Raw genomic sequence first — 22,248 nt, 5'->3', positions numbered from 1 at the left:
TCATAACTTAATGATCGTTTGTCTACTTCAACTTTATACATCGATATTAATCTACATAATAACTCCATTTAAGTTTTCCAATTCGTAATTTAATGAATAGCCAATTTGATTGTTAGTTCGAGACCGACCGTCACAATTAATTGTGCATTTTGTATAAAAATTGATAGAGGCAAAGCCAATCTCACAGACCAATTTCAAATTAATTGAAAATGTGAGTGCCACAATTTTAATTAAAATAAAATCAAGTTTGGAAGACGTATCAAAATTTGTACTTAGTAATTTAAAATATGAAACCATATCGCTTGTGATCTGAAAGAAATGGGCAGACATCTCCAAACGCTAGCAGCTGCTGTATTATTTCTTCTTCTTTCATGGTTATTCTTCACCGTTCATTTCTCAATGTTCCCGAATCCAAACTCCGACATAGTCTGCCAGCTGCAAGAGCCAACGACTCCGACATTCTACGACGATCCCACAGATATATACACCTTAGACACCCCCATGCTCCAGTGGGACAAAAAGAGAAGCCGCTGGCTCCACCTCCACCCCGCCTTCTCACCCCCCGAGAATCGCCTCCTCCTCGTCACCGGATCTCAGCCCTCCCCGTGCCCCGACCCCGAAGGAGATCACCTCCTCCTCAGATTCTTCAAGAACAAGGTCGATTACTGCCGAATCCACGCCCACGACATCTTCTACAACAACGCCCATCTGCACCCGAAGGTACTCATATAATATACTCCCTCCGTTCCATAGTAATGGAGGCAAAACTTTTCGGCACGGAGTTTAAGAAAAATTGTGTTAGGTGAATTAAGTAAATAGAGAATAAAGTGAAAAATGAAAAAGGTAGAGAGATGAAGATAGAAAAAAGTAAGAGAGAGTAAAGTAGGTGTAAAAAAATGTGTTGACTTTTACTAAAAAGGGAAGTGACTCTATTACTATAGAACGGACGGAAATGGAAAAACGCCTCTATTACTATGGAACGGACGGAAATGGAAAAACGCCTCTATTACTATGGAACGAAGGGAGTAAAATATTATAAATATGCGTGGAGTCTTTTAATTAAGAAATGAAAGAAATATTATTATTGTTATTGTTATTGTTATTATTATAGGTGCGGTCAGTGTGGGTCAAGCTGGCGGCCCTTCGGGCTGCCATGGTGGCCCACCCGCAGGTGGAGTGGCTATTTTGGCTTGACTCGGACGCGGTCATCACGGATATGGACTTTGTGATCCCGTTCGAGAGGTACGAGGGCTATAACATGGTGGTTGACGGATGGCCGGATTTGCTGGTTAACCGGAGCTGGGTGGCGGTGAACGCGGGATCGTTTTTTATACGGAATTGCGGGTGGTCGATGGAGTTTTTGGACGTGTGGGCCGGGATGAGTCCGAAAAGCCCGAGTTACGAGAAGTGGGGGGGAGTTTTGCGGTCGACGTTCAAGGACAAGATGTTTCCTGAGGCCGATGAACAATCATCGCTGATATATTTGATCCTCGAGGGACCGAAGAGGTGGAGAGAGAAGATCTACTTGGAGAATCGGTACGCGCTGAGTGGGTACTGGCACGGAATCGTGGGGCGATTCGACGGGATGCGGGCCGAGTACGGGGCGTGGGGGGAGGGGCGAAGGCGGCACGCGGAGGTTGTGAGTGAGTGGTACGGGGCGGAGAGGGGGAGGGCAGCGAAGGAGGGCGGGTGGCGGAGGCCGTTCGTGACACATTTCACGGGGTGCCAGCCGTGCAGTGGGAAGCATAATGCTGAGTACGAGGGGGACTCGTGCTCGGTGGGGATGAAGAGGGCGCTCAATTTTGCGGATGATCAGGTCTTGCGGAATTACGGATTCGTGCACACGGGTTTAGGGGATGCGTCGCCTGTCGTTGCGTTGAAGCGAAAAGTGGACCATTGAATCTCGAGGCTCGAGGGGATCCGTGCGTGCTTTTATATTTCTATGTAATATTAGGGTTCATTAACAGTGGAAAATATAGCGTTAAAGATGTTATGTTGTATACCTTATATGTACATTTACTTGTGTTCTTTAAATTCGTTTATTTCAGGTATTGGTATTTGTTTTGTCTAATATATTTAGTTTGATTTATCAAAAATGTTTATATTATTTGTAAAATTAACAATGTAAATAATAATTTAAGATTTCAAAATCAAATAAGTTTATGCAACAAATTAAATAATGTTAATGTAAAACAAACGACAACCATACTTATATATTACCAGGGGCGGAGTTACGGTGGGGCCAGGGGGCCCTTGGGCCCCTCACCCATTTCCGTAATTCCTATATATATTATATGTATTCAAATCTAAACATGTAAACAACTAATGCACTTGGTCTAAATATCTGTCTCACATTGGCGAGGCACTGAGTTTGATAGCCACTTGGGTCTCGGAGCATATATTTTTGTTATTTAGGAATTTGTTTCTTCTATTTTAGATTCGTTCATGTTTTATAGATTCATATTTTATTAGATTTATAATATTAGTAAAATTGATTTTAAAGCTATGCTCGCAAATCACTTACTTCGTTTTTTCTTTTCAAATTAGTACTCCCTCCGTCCCAGTTTTATAGTCACTTTTTGCCATAAAAGTCCGTCCCACATTTATAGTCACATTTAGAATTTGCCATATTTGAACATAAAATTTTACCCCATTATTCACTAAAATTACACTCAAATGTCATTATCAACACAAAAATAAATCACAAAATAAATCCAAAACATAAAATCCCCTAACCCCAACCCCAACTCCCCCAACCCCCCATTTGACTTTCACTTCTCTCTCACTCCACCTACCCGTCTCTCTCTATTCCTAATCTAAGGAACCCTAATCGGCTCCTACTATATTCGCCGATCTAAATCCGACGATTACTCCATCACCGTTCGCTTGTCATGGCCGATGAGTGGGATGATTTGCCGGAGTTTGAATCGTTGCCGTCTTTCGATACACCTCCCGGAACCCTAATCGTCCCTGATACACCACCGGAAGTCATTGCACGGTGGGAAATCGAACGAGCGGTAGATTTTTACCACCGATCGGGAAATCGACGACGGTTTGAGGGCGTGGACGGGTCTGAGGTCGTCGAAGAAACTGAGATTCCCCCACCGGCTGAGGTCTTCGACGGATCTGAAACCCAGCCAACGTCCATGGGCTTTGACGTGTCTGAACGTCAACCACCGTTCCAGCCCTATGAAGACTCTGAAACGCAGGCTCCGTCAGAGGGCTTTCATGGATCTGAACGTTCACCGCCGTTCCAGCCCTATGAAGACTCTGAAACGCAGGCTCCGTCGGAGGGCTTTGACGGATCTGAACGTCCACCGCCGTTCAATCCCTATGCAGACTCAGAAACGCCTGAACCATCACTCGCCTTTGACGCATCAGAACCTCAACCACAGTCTTCATTAAAGGTGGAGTACACCGAGAATGAAAAAGCAATGTTGTTGATCTTGTTGCCTAGCATGAAAGATCTCCTCTAATCTGTGAGTATTTTTTCAATTATAAGCCACCCCCTGTGTAGGGTTTGGAGGCTGTTTCAGTTGAATTGATTGAGGGTTATTGTTGCCTTGGCTGTGGTGGTTTGTTTGATACTCCATGATGAAATTTTTCGGATGAGTTACATGTGATAATCTGTGTTATCCACTGCATTGGTTGATTTGTTGTGAACTTAGCCACCCCTTAGATGGTTTGGAGGCTCTGATTTGCTCTGTGACTCCCCTGTGATGAGGCTTTTCTGAGAGTGTTGTATGCTAAGCTATGATTGCTCTGTATTGGTTGGTTTTTTGTGAACTAAGCCACCCCTTTGATGGTTTGGAGGCTTTGATTTGCAAATTTGTTGTCTTGGGTTGGTTTGTTGGCGCTGATTGTATGTTTACTCCTCTGTGATGAAGTTTGTGTGATTATAAGCCACCCCTGTATTAGGTTTGGAGGCTTAAACCTCATGCTGAAGCTTTGCTTAGGGTTTTTTTTAAAACAAAACACACACCAATCATGCCTTACACTTGGAGTTCATACAAAATGCAGTTTCCACCCCTGTAACCAAGCCTAGTTACCATACCCCATAGTGCAGCCTAGTAATCCTAATCCAAAATGAAGTCAATAACCCAAAAAACAAGTTTACATCCTAAACACCAAGCTATTTTGATGCTTATACTGTAAACCCCTTGATCCCAGTGGCCTAGTTACAAATCTAAAACATTGAATAGATGTCCTATGTCATATGTGTTGATACATATGCCCATGTGATCAATAATCGAGCTATGAAGTCAAGAGCAAGGTCGTTCGAGCAACTTGAGATGGTTCAACTACTTTGAGAAGTTTGAATTAAAGCTGCTGGGCAACTAGCCGTTGGGTGCCGTTGCATTTTTCTTTTTGTTCTTGATTCAGTTAGTTTGTTGAGTGTGTAACCACTTCTTGGTGAGCTGAGATATAAAGCTTTACCATAAGTGAGAAACTAGTTAGTTAGTTCATAGATTGATTGAGAGAGTTAGCTCGACTTGAGATTAGATTGAGCGTTCTTGATCCTTGAGTGTACACACACACTGCCTCACGCACATCACAGTGAATCAATAAGATTTCCCCAATTTTCTCCGTGGACGTAGATCGATTGATCGAACCACGTAACTCCTAGAGCGTCGTTTCATTTCTTGTTCTCGATCGCGTAGAGCTCATTTCGCAACAAGTGGCGCCGTCTGTGGGAATCGACGACGACGCGATCGGAAAAGGGGGAAATGGCCACGGCGAGGTACGAAACCGAGAAATTCTCGGGCAAAAATGATTTTGCCCTCTGGCAGATCAAGATGAAGGCGCTGCTCATTCAGCAAGGCCTTGATGATGCAATCGAGTCGATCGATTCAAAGCAGAAAGACGCAGGGGAGCTCGATCCGAAGGAAACTTCCAAGATGCAGAGAAAGGCGCATAGTGCTATCGTCTTGAATCTGACCGATAAGGTTTTGCGAGAGGTGGCCAAAGAAACCACCGCATCCGGCGTTTGGGAGAAGCTCGAAAGCCTGTACAAGACGAAGTCTCTAGCGAATCGCCTCTACATGAAGGAATGTCTCTATTCATATAGAATATCTGAAGATCGACCGATTGGGGAACAAATTGATGATTTCAACAAAAGCGTGGACGATCTGGAGAATGTGGATGGTCCTTTGAAGAATGAGGACAAGGCAATTTTGCTCCTCAATTCTCTGCCAATGTCCTTTGAATATCTAAAAGATGCAATGTTGTATGGGAGAGACTCGACCAAATCAAATATCACGCTTGAGGAGGTTCAGTGCGCCCTGAGATCGAAGGAGTTGCAGAAATCATCGGCAACACCTCAAGAACACGCTAGCCAAGCCTTGAGTGTGAGCAAATTCAAGGGGAAAAAGAAGGGCAAGGATTCCAACCAATCCAAGAAGCAGAAACAAGGTAACTTCAAAGAAACTCGATCTTGTCATTATTGCAAAAAACCGGGTCATATCAAGAAGGATTGTTTCTCGTAGAAGAGAAAGAAAGAGCATGAGGCTCAAAATCCTAGTACAGCTGATGTTGCTGAAGCAGCGGATACAGTGGAAGCTTTGAATGTCACGAGTGGGCATGTTGAAGAGTCATGGATTATGGATTCGGGTTGTAGCTTTCATATATGCTCTCATGAGTCATGGTTTGAAGATCTGGTGGTATCAACTGGATCAGTTCTCTTAGGGAATGATCAAATTTGCAATGTACGTGGGATTGGAAATATAAGGCTGAAGTTACACGATCAATCAGTTAAGCTGCTCACCGATGTCAGATTTATTCCCAAGATCAAGAGAAATTTGATCTCCCTAGGTGTTTTGGAGTCAAAGGGATACAGCTTTTGTTCCAAGAATGGGTATCTTGAGGTTTTGAAGGAGACTAGGGTCATCATGAAGGCTGAGAGGATAAATAGTTTGTATTACTTAATGGCAGAAACAGTCACTGGAACATCTTGCTCAGTTCAAGGTGATGATGGAATGTTATGGCATAAAAGGCTTGGTCATCCTGGGGAAAATGCTATGAAGGAGTTGCAATCCAAGAAAACTATTAAGATTGGAGCTGGTGGGAAACTGAAAATATGTGAGCAGTGCATTCTTGGGAAGAGCAGGAAGAAACCATTCACAGCAGGCATACACAGTTCCAGATCACCCATGGAATATGCTCACAGCGACCTCTGGGGACCTTCACAGACTACTTCTATTGGAGGAGGTAAATACTTCATGTCAATTATTGATGATTTCTCTAGAAAAGTTTGGGTATCAGTTTTGAAAGAGAAATCACAAGCCTGTGAAACCTTCAAGAAATGGCACACTGAGAGAGAATCTAAAAAAGGCACTACTTTGAAGTGCTTAAGAACTGACAATGGGATGGAATTCCTATCTAAGGATTTTATGGATTTCTGTGAAATGAAAGGGATTAAAAGGCACGAGACTGTCCCAAGCAACCCCCAACAAAATGGGGTTGCTGAGAGAATGAACCGGACTCTATTGGAAAGGGTGAGATGCTTACTCTTCACAGCTGGAATGCCAAAGAGGTTCTGGGGAGAGGCCGTGTCAACAGCAGCTGTGTTGATCAATAGCTGCCCATCTTCTGCTATTTCTGGCGATACTCCAAACTATAGGTGGTATGGGAAACTTGATAACTATAGCAGATACAAGGTTTTTGGCTGCAGGTCTTATGCACATATAAAGTTGGGAAAGCTTGAACCAAGGGCAGCTAAGTGTATATTGTTGGGATATCAGGATGGAGTAAAAGGTTATAGACTTTGGTGCACTGATGAAGGGAATCAGAGAGTCTTGATTAGCAGAGATGTTGATTTTGATGAAAGTAACATGCCTTACTTGGCTGGCAAAGCTGAACTAGAAGCAGCTGATCAAAATGACTACACAAAGATCATGCTCCAATCTGAAGCTGAAGCTGAAGCTCAGAATGAAGAGAGCGAAATAGATCAAGAAGGTACTGCAGGAGATCACTCAGTTGAAGGTGGAGCTGATCATCAGAGCAATCACAGGACTCTCAGGCCCAGGCCAAGAAGACTTCCAGCTAGGTTCAATGACTATGATATGTCATTTTTTGCACTATGTGTGGCAGAAGCACTTGAGTGTGCAGAGCCATCCACATATAAGGAGGCAATGAAGTGCAGTGAATGGAAAAAATGGCTCACAGCAATGAATGAGGAGATACAATCACTGTTGAAGAATGGCACATGGATCCTAGTCAAAGATCCCAAGAACCAGAAACTTGTGAGTTGCAAATGGATTTTTAAAAAGAAGGTGGAGGTGGGAGAAAAGGAAACAATCAGATTCAAAGCTAGATTAGTAGCTAAAGGGTTTACACAAGAGTAGGGTGTAGACTATAATGAAATTTTCTCTCCGGTTGTGAAACACACATCGATCAGAATCTTGTTGGCCCTCGTTGCTCATCATGATTGGGAGTTAGAACAACTAGATGTTAAAACGGCCTTCTTACATGGTGATTTAAAAGAGACCATTTACATGGTACAACCCGAAGGATTTGTACAGAAAGGAGGTGAAGGGATGGTGTGTTTACTAAAGAAAAGTCTGTACGGTTTGAAACAGAGTAGCAGACAGTGGTACTTAAAATTTGATGAGCATATGATCAGTTGTGGTTTTCAGAGATCAACATATGATCACTGTGTGTACATCAAAAGGAGGGAAGGCGTTGTTGTTGCTTATCTTCTACTCTATGTAGATGATATGCTAGTTGCAGGAGCTGATAAGAGAGAAGTTTGGTGCTGTGAAAGATGAACTCAAGCAAAAATTTGAAATGAAAGATTTGGGAGCAGCAAAGAGAATCTTAGGCATGGACATAGTTAGAAACAGAAGAGATAGAGTGCTTAGACTGATGCAGTCAGACTACATCAAAAAGGTCCTCTCAAGATTTCAGATGCAAAAATCAAAGCCCGTGTCAGTGCCGTTAGCAGCACACTTCAAATTGAGCTGCGATCAGAGACCAAAAGATGATCAGGAGAGAAAAGAAATGAGCATGGTCCTATATGCGAATATTGTTGGGAGTATTATGTACACTATGATATGTACAAGACCCGATGTAGCCCAAGCAATTAGTGTGGCAAGTAGATATATGGCTGATCATGGCAGAGATCACTGGAGTGCTCTCAAGTGGATTCTCAGGTATTTGGTTGGGTCAGCTGAACTTGGGCTAAGGTTCAAGGGAAGAGAATTTTCTGATGGAGATGTGTTGGAAGGTTTCTGCGACTCTGATTATGCATCAAATAGAGACAATAGAAAGTCTCAAACGGGCTATGTTTTTAACTTGTATGGAACTGCTGTTTGCTGGAAATCGAACCTCCAACCAGTTGTAGCATTATCAACGACCGAGGCTGAGTATATAGCGTTAACTGAAGCTGTGAAGGAGGGAATGTGGCTGAAGGGGATTCTGCAAGACTTTGGTGTGGAACAAAGGACTGTGAGTATCAAGTGCGACAGCAATAGCGCCATTTGTTTGGCAAAGAATCAGGTTTTCCACAAGAGGACAAAACATATTGATGTAAGAATGCATTTTATCCGGGATGAGATACAAAGCAGGAGAGTTCAAGTGGTCAAGGTCTCAACTGACCACAATGCAGCTGACATGCTTACAAAGCCACTGCCACTATCCAAGTTTCAATATTGCTTGGAGTTAGTGGGGATGGTTTCTTGCTGAATGAATCTGGGTAATGAGAAACAGGGGAGATTATGGTTCACGTGGTCAAGGTGGAGATTGTTGATACATATGCCCATGTGATCAATAATCGAGCTATGAAGTCAAGAGCAAGGTCGTTCGAGCAACTTGAGATGGTTCAACTACTTCGAGAAGTTTGAATTAAAGCTGCTGGGCAACTAGCCGTTGGGTGCCGTTGCATTTTTCTTTTTGTTCTTGATTCAGTTAGTTTGTTGAGTGTGTAACCACTTCTTAGTGAGTTGAGATATAAAGCTTTACCATAAGTGAGAAACTAGTTAGTTAGTTCACAGATTGATTGAGAGAGTTAGCTCGACTTGAGATTAGATTGAGCGTTCTTGATCCTTGAGTGTACACACACACTGCCTCACGCACATCACAGTGAATCAATAAGATTTCCCCAATTTTCTCCGTGGACGTAGATCGATTGATCGAACCACGTAACTCCTAGAGCGTCGTTTCATTTCTTGTTCTCGATCGCGTAGAGCTCATTTCGCAACAATATGAGACACCCACATCATTCTCAGGGAGTAGTAGATACTCCAAACTTTCCCATACCAGATTTTCTTCAACTTCAAGTGATGTAGGAAGCCCCACTGTCCTTCTCAGCCTTTCTTTGTTTAAGTGGGGTATGTTGTAGTTGTTGCCCCCATGCACTTCTAGGATCTTGCTAAAACAACTTTGCAATGTTAAGAAAACATTGTTCAGAGTTTGTGGTGTGAGTTCCTCAAAAGAACTCCAAACATTACCCAATAATTGATCTATATTGGTGGCTACTTTATCATCTTATAGTGATTGTATGGCCCTAAAAAAGCCAAGGTCCAATACATTTGTGTCTGGGGAGTTTGCTGGTTGGCTAATTAGATGGAATTTAAATCCATCTGAACTTGCAAGAGCCTCAAATTGTGAGTCAGAGGAGTTTAGGTGAGGTTTGGCATTGTCTTGTTGGATATATATCTCCTTGCTTGCATTGGCTGGCCATTTAGCCTTGATTGCTGGAATAATATGTGCATTATGTATGTACAAATGAATGAATGGCTAAATGATGACATTACAAATGTCTGATAGGAATGTGAGTTGAAAAATATTGATACCTGATTCAGGAGACATTCTCTCATTGCTTCCTTGTTAACTGATGGGATAGGCTTGGTCTCCAGTGTCCCTCTTGGCCTATTCTTTGACTTCCTTTTGGCTGGAACTTGTTCTATGAATGGGAATATACCTATTTTACCATCAAAGATGGTCTGCCCATCTGTGCCAAACTGTGGACTACTTACAGCACACATGAACATCACTTTTGTGATGAATCTTTTTGATTTGCAAGACCTGTAAGGCTCATCCTCATTCGGCAACAGGTAGTATCTGTCTGAAGCCTTTGTCATGTAAAACCATTTCTCATCAATATGAACTGTGTTGAGCATTGCATGGTAAAGAAGCTTTCCTTCATATATGGCTGGCTGAATATGACTAAGACACCATCTCATTCTACTGATTTTATTTGCTTCAGTGAGAGCTGGCTTTATGGCATTTGTATGTGGTCTTATCAGGTTATTCTTTGCCCATCTACCAACTATGGTCTTGCTCACTTCCATCTTACTAGCAACTTTTCTATAGCAAGATCTCTCAAGAACAGTCAATTCTCTGAACTTATCTTCATCAAAAATTACTTTACCTGTTTTCTTAGTATATCCTGATGCTCTGCTCCTCATGACAACAGGTTCCCCATCTTGAATGTGCTGCTTGGCTATCCCCCATATGCGGGTCACTGTCCTTCTGTGGACTTTTAATCTGTTGGCTGCCAGTTGAAATGAACCATGTGGCAGGGCTCCAGTTCTGCATTGCTGTTGAAGGAACTGCACAATATGGTTCTTCTCTTGGCTGGTCAAAGTCTTGCAGCCCCTCGGCCCCTGCTCTGGTTCTGCCTCTTGAAACTGCTCCTGCTCTATATGTGGCTCCATCTGGAGCAGGTGCTCCTACTCTGTCTGTTGCTCCATCTCCTCGGCCCTATGATGAAAATTTTCTGAGAGTAATTTAGCTATAAATACCTTTTGGTTGATTTGTTGGTAGGTGGAGTTCAAGTTGTTGGAATAATTGTGGAGTGAATGTATTTATAGGCATAGTTTAGCTTAGATTTGATTTTGGATTTTTCCCTCCAATTGTTTGTAATGAATTTTTCACTCCTTAATTTGGAGTTTGAGTTAATGAAAATTGAATTTGGTTCCCTCTTTAATGTGTTGAGATGCTAAGGGCCGAATTTACATGGTTGTGGAATGTGTGAAAGAATTTTTTTTTTTAACTTTGACATAGCTTAAATGTTTGTAAAGAAAAAATATTTAACAAGTTGGAAAATTAATAACCATAAGTTTACATAATTTAAACAACCAAACTTATAAGCAGAAAAAGACACCATTTTTAAATCTAAAAAGTCAACCCATCTCACTTTCTACCAACCCACTTCATTTATTACACACTCCACCTCTCACTTCATTAATTACACACTTCACCAATTCCTTAAAACCCGTGCCCTAACTAATTGTGACTATAAATATAGGACGGAGGGAGTACTATATTTTTGTAGATTTACTCATATTCATTTATATTTCATGGATTTTTTCACATTATAAACTTCTATTGATTTTTTTCACTAGTAATTTTGTACAAATCATTTTATCATAAAAAGTGATTTTTTAATTCAAGAATAGAAAATAATTCTTTGATTGCATAAATATTTAAAATATTATGATATTAATAAAATTAATTTTAATGTGATATCCTTTATTATAAAATATCTAGAATAGAAAATAACTTTTTGATGATAAACATATTAATATATCATACTCCCTCCGTCCTTAATAATTCGTCATCACTTGACCTGACACGAGTTTTAAGAAATGTAATAGAAAGTAGGTTGAAAAAGTTGGTGGTCGTGGGTCATACTTTTATATATTAGTTTTATAATAAAATGTGAGTGTGAATGAATTAGTGGAATGTAGGGTCCACTACCAAAAATGGTAAAAGTGAAAGGTGACAAAATTTTTAGGGACGGACGAAAAAGGAAATAGGTGACAAATTTTCAAGGACGGAGCTATGCTCTAAAAAATTAATTCGCTAATTATTTTCTCTAAAAAATTAATTCGCCAATTATTTTCTCATTATCTATTTTTTACGCGTGGCTTTTTATATTGCCCACATTCGAACTATTTTCGTGTCGTTAGAATTGAACACAGTCAATAAATTTTAAAATTAGTTTGGACCCCATTGTCCGGCTCCGCCACTGTATATTACTGTGCTCAGATAAATTATTCACTACATTCGACTTGCACAAGATTTTTATATTATGTATGTTGTTAGTTTTCGGGCCGAATCATAGAATTTGTTGGGCTGAATCTTTTCTATTTCTTCACATTATTGGGCCGACTCTTTTATTTGAAACCGATTCCGTGTATATCTATTTTACTAAATTTTCACTAAAATTGTTAATGCACCCAATAATAAAGAATTAAACTAATAAGTACTATATATATTCGATAATTTATTAATTATACTAAAAATAATGCTAAAATGTCATGAATGAGAACATACTAATAATAACCTTAGTAGATCCAGCTGAAAATAAGGGGTACACCTATACCTTCAAATATATTTAGTATTATTAGGTAATTTTGAGATATTTAACTATATGTTTCAAACTAATAAAGAGACAAAATCTTATACATTAATCATGTTAAATTTAATGTTTTATTATACAACTAGTATTACACCCGTGCTATGCACGAGCTAAAATAATTAAAAAATATTAATTTAAGAATGTAATTTAATTAACTAAAATTATAAACAATATCATTACATGAAAATTGTTAATTTTAGAAATGGGTTGACTTTTTACTAAAAAAGGAAACGAATCCATTACTATAGAATGTACCAAAATGACAAAATAATTCCACTACTATAGAACGGAGAGAGTAGTATAATATTATATGTTTAAAAATATTATCACCATTTAAAACTTCTAACTCCGCGTTCTTTTCAAAATCTTGATTAATTTAATATTATAAGTTAATTTATTATTAGACACATGCTTATTTTGTATTTTATCCTTTTAAATTAGTACTATAATTTCTAATTATTAAATGAATTCATTAATACGATTTTATAATTTGTGATTAAATTTTAAAGAATACATATTTGAATTTCATAGTTGGATAGATAGCAAATGATTTATCTCTATTAAATATAACACAAGACATTTAACATTTAAGTCTGATTATAATTTCTAACAACTTAATTATCATATTTAAAATTTTAAAATTTCGGATTAGTTATTAATTACTGAGACTGAGTCATCCAAAGTTTGGGTATATAATAATATGTTTTAAGAATAAATTACAAAATGACAATATTATTAGTGTGACATGATAAATTCAAGGGCATGGATATTTTCCGGATTTAAAAAACTTTCTTATGTAAATTACCCGTAATTCAAAATAAAATAATAATAGAGTCAATTGAACTCTATGATCTTACGAAAAATATAGTCAATTAATTCCAATAAGATTACACGGCTTCATATGTTATGCCTTGATTGAAAAATGTATATATAATAAATAAATTTGTTCCAACAATCATGCCGACACTATAAATGCATTAATTGCTAGGTTTGGCCGAAAATGCTTCTATTCCCTAAAATACTGCATAGTATTACTTCCAATAAGAAATGTATGTGGAATAAGAAATATATAAAATAAATAAATAAAAGTATCTTGTCATAAAAAACCGTTTCCAATATTATATGTGTATACAATTTGTTATTTTAAAAGAAAATATCCCTATAAATCTATAATCTAGCTCTAAAACCGTCCTATACATTACATATATAAAATTTTAATTTCAAAAAGGAAAATATCCCTATAATTTAGCTCTCGGAACCACCTTCAACATTAAATAAGCAGCCCTTCTCTTCTCTTTATTATTCTTTGTTGGTGAAAACCGTTGCTCTCTTTGTATTTTGTCTGCCGGATATATTCTACAAACACACAAAAAAATAATACACACCCTTAAGAATATCTTCATTTCGGTAGAGAATTCGTGTGGTTGAGAAGCTCACTCTTCGCCTTCGACCCTTCCTCTTGCAAGAACTCGAGCAACTGGAACATCAGACGCCTATCTATGAAAAATAAAGTAGTGAGTGAGTGAATTTTTAGATACCAAATACCAATATTCATAGTTCCTACGAAATGGAGAGTTTCTATCCTGGTAAACCTATGTGAAACATGGTGAGTGAGTGAATTTCACTGCTCCAAATGGTCCAATTTATAGAAATTTAGTGTTCTTTGGCATTCTTCTCGGTCGGAATATGACTCTTTGAATACAATATCATTTTTATAAATTACTCCCTTCGTCCGCGAATAAGAGTCTCGTTTTTCCATTTTAGTTCGTCCGCGAATAAGAGTCTCGGTTCACTTTTACCATAAATGGTAATATAGTCTCACCTTCCACTAACTAATTCCACTCACATTTCATTTAAAATTAATATATAAAAATGATATCTTTGTAAATATCATCAAAACTAATGAAATTTATCTAATGTTTAGTTTCATAATGAAAGATCATAGACAAAAATTTCTTAAATAGGAAAATTAAATGATAGCAATTCGGCACATTGTATTCCAAGTAACCCACGCATCTCGTAATAAACTTTGCATAAATTCTGGATATTAAATGCATTAATAGTGTTTAATTATCCTAATTAAATTTTAATCGTTACTATTACTATCTTAATTTCTTAATTATTGATGGAGTCGTGTATTAGTGGAGAGTCATTTGAGGTTCAGTCTTTGTAACATTATTGTCACAATATTGATAGAGTCGTGTATTAATGGCATTAACAATTCTCAGCTACCTAAATTACCCTAAAAAACATCTCTCATTTACTTAAATTTCCCTCAAAACTCCCCTTTTATATATGTATAGATAAGCATGTTTAATTGTTGCCGCTTCCCTGCTAGTAATTGCTAGAACTTCGAATCTCCAAATCGCTGTAATTATTCATTGCAACATTAAAATTGATAATTTTAGATCCGACTTTAAAGAAGTTTACAATTAAATTGCAATAAATTAATATATCAATTCATAGATATATACTTTTAGCAAAAATCTATTTTTCATATGTGGACCCAAAAGTAAAAAACCTTATTCATATTGTGAAGAAAGCAATGCCCAATATTTTCCTTGTATTCATTCTCCTATACATCATGCCAAGTCTAGGAAGGTTGGTCAATGTTCCAAGCAAGCTATCTGATTATTCAATTCATGAAAAAGAACAAAATAATTAGTCAACCACTACTACTTCGTTTTCCCACTTTAGTCATTTTCTATCAAATAAAGTATGGTCCAAAGTTGCCACTACAGCATTCCTTTTATATAAGATATCACTATTGCTTTCTATATAAAAATAATTAAAATAAATTTGTAATTTACAATTAACTTGAATGATTCTTTTGCCATAATAAAATTACTATCTTATCGTTCCAGGATTTTTGTTTATTGCTTTTATAGTTATCATATTTTTATGATGACTTATTCAAACGTTATTATTAGTTGGTTCTTCATTTGTGAAAATAGTTCTGCAATGTCTTATCCATCTCTTTCTTAACAAAATACACGATTTAAAACACGCCACCCACTATAAAGATGTGCTATCACATTAAGAAATGAAATTAACACTCATAACATAGCCACAATGATTCCAATTGTTTAAAATCAACTACCATGTCATTGTGTATTTCTTGAAAAAAGAGACGAATGAGATCATTGCAAAATTTTAAAACTCCGGGTTTACAATTTAGTACTATTTCAAATGTGTGGAATAAACCAGAATTTAACCATTTTCCTTGATTTATGATTTATTTATCAATTTGCTCTTTAATTTGTTTTTTAATTACCTTTTGTATTGATATTTTAATGTGTTTTTTAATTGTGCCAATTTTGTTATTATTTGGACTCTCGTCATTCTTGATAATTGATATACTATATTAATTAATTGTTGCCTTTGAACATACAATTGATAAAAAAATTTATCTTAAAGTAATAAATAATACAAAAATTTTTCATGTAACAGTGCCAGATCATAACTTTTGGAATGACTGATTTTTATTTCTTTTCCATGATATTTTAAAGTTCATATTGATTCACGTGATATATGAGATTAAACAAATTCTGAAAAATAAAACGCAAATCGAATAAATTACAACTCAAAATCATTCTGTTTAATTTGTCTGTTTATGAGAGAAAACGTATTTAATTTGAAGCGTTGATTAATCAATTGATTCTCTTTAAATTTAGCTTTTCTCCGTTGATTAATTAATTGATTCTCTTTTAATTTAGCTTTTCTCTTAACATAAAATACGTTACAGCTCAAAAGCTTCTACCAATTCCCAAAACTTTGTTATACTGTTTAGTAAAGGCTGTCCAAAATGTTCCATTCTTGTGGGCTACATATATTATGCTTTAATATGTAATTAAGATAATATAATCTAATCAACTTCGATAATCTTATGTTTGTTAGTTTAAGTTGGTTCTTATAATATAAATAAAGAAACCAAATGGAGTGATATAGTGGACTGAGGTACCAAAAGTAATATAATGGTTAAAAACGGTTTCATTTTTTAATTAGACATACTATATGCAATAGGAAAAATTGCTTGAAAAATTATAGATGTATGTCATTATCGATGAGTTAAACTGTGTTGTCTATTGATAAAAAACGATACTATTTTAGTTGAAATATCGACAATACATTATATTTAGGTGGCTTGATTTTTTTTACCTTGAGATGATTGTGAATAAATTCAAATTTCATAATTTTTTGACTGATTTTCAAAATTACATTATAGTAGATCATAGTTAGACTAAATTTCCAGATTTTTGAATATTTGCATTTAAAGCGTCATAGAAGGCAAGTGGAAAATACACCGCAGGCTGACGACGTTCAAATCCTATACATCTCACTATGTTCATTTCGAAGTTATTTAATTTTGACATTTGACTTGGATTTTATTTGATATAATTAAGTTCAAGTAAATAAAAATAAAGATAGAATCTAGTACTACTACTACTTTAGCAACCTAAATTGAAATTTCCTAAACTAATAATATAACAAATTTAAATTACATTAATTCGCCAAATGAGATCCGTGACTAGTTAGTCGATGCTTTCATACTAATCAGTAATCTAATCATTAATTACGAACGGTAATCAAAGTTATCAAACTAACGACCTCTTTAAGCAGCCACAGTCCACAGATTTTCCCAACTAAAATTAATTAATAATTAGGTAGACTGTCACAATTCTTATTTGTTCTATATATAAATAATTCGCAGAATCAAGATCCTTAATCCCTTATGACACGTTAATCAAATTTTAATCATATACTCTTGTACAGTTTGATGGTGGTTTGACTTCCTAAAAATTAATATTTTTAATTGTTTGTATTTATTCTCGTTTCATAACAACTTCTACACATTATTTGGCTAGGTAGTTAAGCCTAAATCACCTACCAAAAGGAAATATCTACAATTCTGAATATTTTTAAGAATATTTTAGTAAATCTATGCTAACTATAAAATTTTAAATCATTATTACGTAATTAGTTTTATTCGAAAATTTTGAAATTTGAAATTAGTTTAACTCTTGTGACAATTAATATTTTATAAAGAGTAATTTAAATTGAATAATATCATTTGGCATTTTCTCAAAAAAACAATTATGCTCGTGCGAAGATGATGATGTTTTTGGCAGATATTAAAGGAAAATTAGCCTCCCCTGACGATATAGTCGTATAGGCCAACCGTCTCTTCCAGCCTCTATTGCTGCATTAGCAAGAAATTTTTAATCGAAATTAGTCTTAACAGGAGTACAAAATTTCGAATTAATATAAACATCTAACGCCCATAAATATCCTTAAAGCCACTAGTTTTCATTTAAAAAGTTTATAATATGGACTCGAATGTCAAGATATATCTAACTTCCATACCCCAATATAGTGTATGTATATCTACTAAAACCACATAAAAAGGCTAGATTTTTAGGGTAGCAAAGATGGGTACAAAAAGTAGAAACAAACACCACAAAATCATGTGAAATTGCTAGGAAAAATTAGGACCATAGTTTTAGTAACCATACTTTTGTGCCCTTTGATTCAGAGACCACTCAGTACTCAACTTTGTTTATAAAATAAAGACCTAACCTATAACTTTCCTTTTGAAGGACTATCAATGTTGAAATAAAATTCCCAAACTTTATTAGCTATATCATTTTTTCTATAGTTAGTTGCTTTAAATGTTTGTATATATATATATTTCATTCTATTCTTTTGAGTTGGATGTCACTTCAAATTTTTATAAATTCATAAATTTTTTCAGTTTTCAGTTTTTTCAATGAAATGTGCACCATATAAAATCAGGTAACGAAAAGTTGATTCATCTTGTAACTCCAGCTAAAAGATTGACTTTATTGGCCTAAGTAGCATCTTCCATATCTATTCTCTAGTATGTATTTTCTGATATTTACATATTTCTATAATCTATTTATTTTTTATGTGTCTCAGTTTGTGACTTAGAAGATTTAATAAGAGTTGCTTTTTTATGGGTTATAAATCAATTAGCTAGTTTTCAGTTAATCGATAATCAAGACGAATAAGATTGATTATTAGAATAAATATGGTCGGTTATTGTTTAACCAACAATCAAAATTCTCGATATTAATCCAGTTCCAGTTAATGCTTTACAAAGCTTCACTTGCCCATCATCGTCTGTCTACTTGGTCCGTTCCTTAACCACATTGTACAATGAGTCTATCACTTGTGGTACTCTATGCAACATTAAGAGCTTATACTCCCTCTGGCCCGCTTTAGCAGTCCCATTGACTTTTCTGTCATCTTTTTGTAAAAATGATGAAAAATAGTTAAAGATGAGAAATGGTAAATTAAGAGAGAGAATAATATAGAGAAGAGTCTTATCTACATTATTGTCTTTCTTACTTTATCATTTCTCCACTTTAACTATTTTCTATCATTTTTACAAAAAGAGGGCAGAAAAGTCAACGGGACTGCTAAAGTGGGACGGAGGGAGTACAACATTTGCTTAGTTTGTTCCTTAACCACATTATACGATGAGTCTATCACTTGTTGTGCAACTCTATATAACATTAAGAGTTTATAAAAATATGATTTCGTAACGTTACAACAACACAACGAAGTCCACTAGCAATTAGGTATATGAAATAAAAACACTTTGCCCATCCAAGTAAACAAAATGCTAAAATAGTCCCTGAAGTCCATATACATTATACTTGAACTTCCAATATTCATGAATCATGGTTTCCAAATTGGTTGATAAAGAATGCGACATAATAAATTCATAGCTTCAAACTCATCTAACCAAATAATTACCCAACGTTTTAGGTCGAGTTCTGGTAAGAATGTAATGAACCAGCAACAACGAAAGGTACATGAGTTTAGAGGGAGCATTATTTATGACTAATATTTATGACCAATAATAATGCATTTCTCTATTAAAGAACACAATATTTCTTTGTAATTGGACCTGATAGATATTTCAAATGTGTTATGCAAAATCAATATTATTTACTTTGCCTAAAGTTATTGTTCTTATTTTAAAAAAAATTATGTATAAATAAATGTTATTATTCTGAATAAAAACCTAATTCAAAAGTAGAATTATTGTGATAAACCTGATTATTAGAAGAAAGATTTTTGTTCTTAGTAAACAGTTGCATGAAGTTATTATTTGTTTAAACTTTTAGTTCACAATATGATATACTCCCTCTGTCCCACATTAAAAATAAAATGTTTTCTTTTTTGGGTTATCCTATTAAAATTGAAACATTTCTAAAATAAAAATAATATTATCTCTATTTTTTTTTATCTCTCTTAGTACTTTATTCACTTCTCATTAGCTTTATATAAAATCTCATGCCAAAAAACTAAAGTTTCATTTCTAATGGGACGGGAGGAGTACATGCCCAAACATAATACTATGATCTAACTGTGCGTATTCTATGAGCATTCACAGTAGACCCGCCTCCAATGTCGCATGAGGAAGTGCGCAACGGGCGGATCCTCACTTCCGCGGCCCTCCCAGAGTCACAGCGCCCAGCACCGACCGTCCACGGGCATCCACATCGGCGCTCCCCTTGGGGTGAATTCTCTAATATTTCAAATATAGCTTTCTCTCTTCACACCGAACACAAATTCTTTTTATTCATTAAGTTATAAACTTAGTAGTTTTTCCCTTATTAAAGAAAGTCCAAATTTAGTTATTAAAAGACGAACTTATTTTTTGCATAGAATAGAAACACTCTATCTTGAAGGCATCAAACATGAAAGCATCACCAAAACACAACCCCAATTATTAAGCATAATTTCCACAACCCGACACGTGTCCGCATTTAAAGCGTTGATCAAAAGCCAGCATCCCGACATAAAATACCACATATACCCCTCCCTCACCACTTTATTTACCGTAGACTGCCCCCCTCATATAGTAATCCCCAATTCGTCTCCCCCAAATCCATTTCGTTTCTGGTTTAACCTCAAGCTCGCCCCTTTCTCTCTCCCTCTCTCCTCCCTCCCAATGTTTTCTCTCGCTTACTGATTTCTTGAGAGAGAAAGAGTCCAATCTTTCAGATCTGAAACCGGATTCTTTCTTTCTGATTAATTTGCGTTTTCTGCGCAAATCGATGTCTTCAACCTACTGGTGCTACAGATGCAACCGCTTCGTGAGGGTTTGGACCCAGGGCTCCGTCAGCTGTCCCGATTGCAGCAGTGGATTCGTCGAAGAAATTGAGGCTCCGAACAGATCCTCGCTCTCCGACTCCCGCCGCCGCCGCTTCCCCGCTGCGGCGATGTACATGATGCGGACGCCTGATTCGGGCCCCGGCTCGGGGTCCGGATCCGCCACAGGGTCTAGCCCGAGGCTGAGACGGAGCCGCAGGAATGGGGGCGATCGCTCGCCGTTTAATCCAGTTATTGTTCTTCGCGGACCGAATGAGGGCGGCGGCGGAGCTGCCGCCGGAGCTGCCGGAGCAGGATTTGAATTGTTCTACGACGATGGTGCGGGATCGGGTCTACGGCCGCTGCCAGCTAGTATGTCGGAGTTCTTGCTGGGTTCTGGTTTCGATAGGTTGCTGGATCAATTGGCTCAAATTGAGACTAATGGGATTGGGAGAATCGACAGCAATCCGCCGGCGTCGAAGGCTGCCATCGAGTCTATGCCGACGATTGATATCTCCGACGATCATGTGGATATTGAGTCGTATTGCGCTGTCTGTAAAGAGGCTTTTGAGGTTGGGGGTGAGGCTCGCGAGATGCCCTGCAAGCATTTGTATCATCAAGATTGTATTATGCCGTGGCTGTCGCTGAGAAATTCGTGCCCCGTGTGCAGACATGAGCTGCCGACTGACAGTGAGAGTGTTGGTGCTGGTGTTGGTCAGGATGTGGGTGAAGGGAACCGAGCGAATGAGGTTGGGAATGATGATGAGACGGTTGGCTTGACGATATGGAGACTGCCCGGTGGCGGGTTTGCGGTGGGAAGGTTTTCGGGCGGGAGGGGAGGGGGAGAGAGGGAGTTGCCGGTGGTTTACACGGAGATGGATGGGGCCTTCAATAACAATGGGGCACCGAGGAGGATTTCGTGGGGTTCTAGAGGTAGTATTTCGAGGGAGAGGAGTGGATTGAGGAGAGTCTTGAATCGTTTGTTTGCGTGTTTTGGCAGAGGTGGATCTTCGACTTCTACTGCCAGCTCCGACTCTAGGATGAGTAGGAGGAGCGGCAGTGGCTCGGTGTCATCAGTATTTAGTTCTACGAGGTCGAGGTTGCGTAGAGGATGGGGTTCTGAAACTAATGAATGGATGTGAAAGGAGATGGTGAGTTTTGGATGGATTGAAGATGGTGAGTTTTGGATGGATTGAAGATGGTGAGTTTTCCAAATGTTGAACTAGAATGTGGTGAAGGATTGTGGAAAGGTAATAAACCCTCCATGATCCAAAGGCCTCTCGTGATTGAATTGGCTTCTTTGAAATGGGGAGAGGATTAGTATCCATTCAATGTATCAAATTGCTTTCTAAATTCAAGAATCCTTTTTTTATTTTGCCTCACTTTGTAGCATTTGCACAATATGTAGTTACTTTGGTAATGCTATTTTATTTGAGATTTTGTGAATTAAAATATCTAAGTTCGCTTACAAACCTCAATGAAAGTGGAACTTTTTTCTTTTGTGCTTGTGTCATTGCAGTAGCACATTCTTGAATTATGCTATGGTCTCTTTGATATCTTGATGTAAAACATGTTAAGTATTGGTAATTGGTAACTGATGTTTCAAGTTCAATGAAGTTGATGAATGCTGGGATCATACTGCGTTTTTCTGCGATCTGCCTATGTTGTGAATTTACCATTGTTGTGTGCTGTTTGAATGTTTCCTGCTGTTCTTGAAGGTAATGTATTCGGCATGATGTTATTCATTGACCTCTGCTTGA

The 22,248-nt window shown here is 37.2% G+C and overlaps 1 protein-coding gene and 2 pseudogenes across 1 annotated transcript; 2 read left to right on the top strand and 1 right to left on the bottom strand.

Annotated features, from left to right (window-relative positions):
* The first annotated feature begins 234 nt into the window (after window positions 1-234).
* Window positions 235-2,057, top strand: LOC125191607 (putative glycosyltransferase 7). The gene is made up of 2 exons (XM_048089003.2): window positions 235-720; window positions 1,112-2,057. Exons 1-2 carry the CDS (start codon window positions 319-321, stop codon window positions 1,898-1,900), a joined length of 1,191 nt encoding a protein of 396 aa, XP_047944960.1. The 5' UTR covers window positions 235-318; the 3' UTR covers window positions 1,901-2,057.
* Window positions 2,058-9,144: 7,087 nt separating this feature from the next.
* On the bottom strand, window positions 9,145-10,655 carry LOC148932086 (uncharacterized; annotated as a pseudogene).
* A 9,615-nt stretch (window positions 10,656-20,270) lies between these two features.
* On the top strand, window positions 20,271-21,988 carry LOC125201417 (putative E3 ubiquitin-protein ligase RHC2A; annotated as a pseudogene).
* The last annotated feature ends 260 nt before the right edge of the window (window positions 21,989-22,248 follow it).

Source organism: Salvia hispanica, chromosome 2 (assembly GCF_029641045.1).
Source record: "Salvia hispanica isolate PSC_SH4W2 chromosome 2, Shi_PSC_v1, whole genome shotgun sequence".
Classification (NCBI taxonomy): domain Eukaryota; kingdom Viridiplantae; phylum Streptophyta; class Magnoliopsida; order Lamiales; family Lamiaceae; genus Salvia; species Salvia hispanica.
The sequence above is the reverse complement of the archived record's forward strand: the minus strand, read 5'-3'. Positions and strand labels throughout refer to the sequence as shown.

Coding starts and splice junctions, on each gene's coding strand:
- LOC125191607 (XM_048089003.2), top strand. CDS start 319: ATGGGCAGACATCTCCAAACGCTAGCAGCTGCTGTATTATTTCTTCTT. Junction 721..1,111: donor ACGCCCATCTGCACCCGAAG/GTACTCATATAA, acceptor TTATTATTATAG/GTGCGGTCAGTGTGGGTCAA.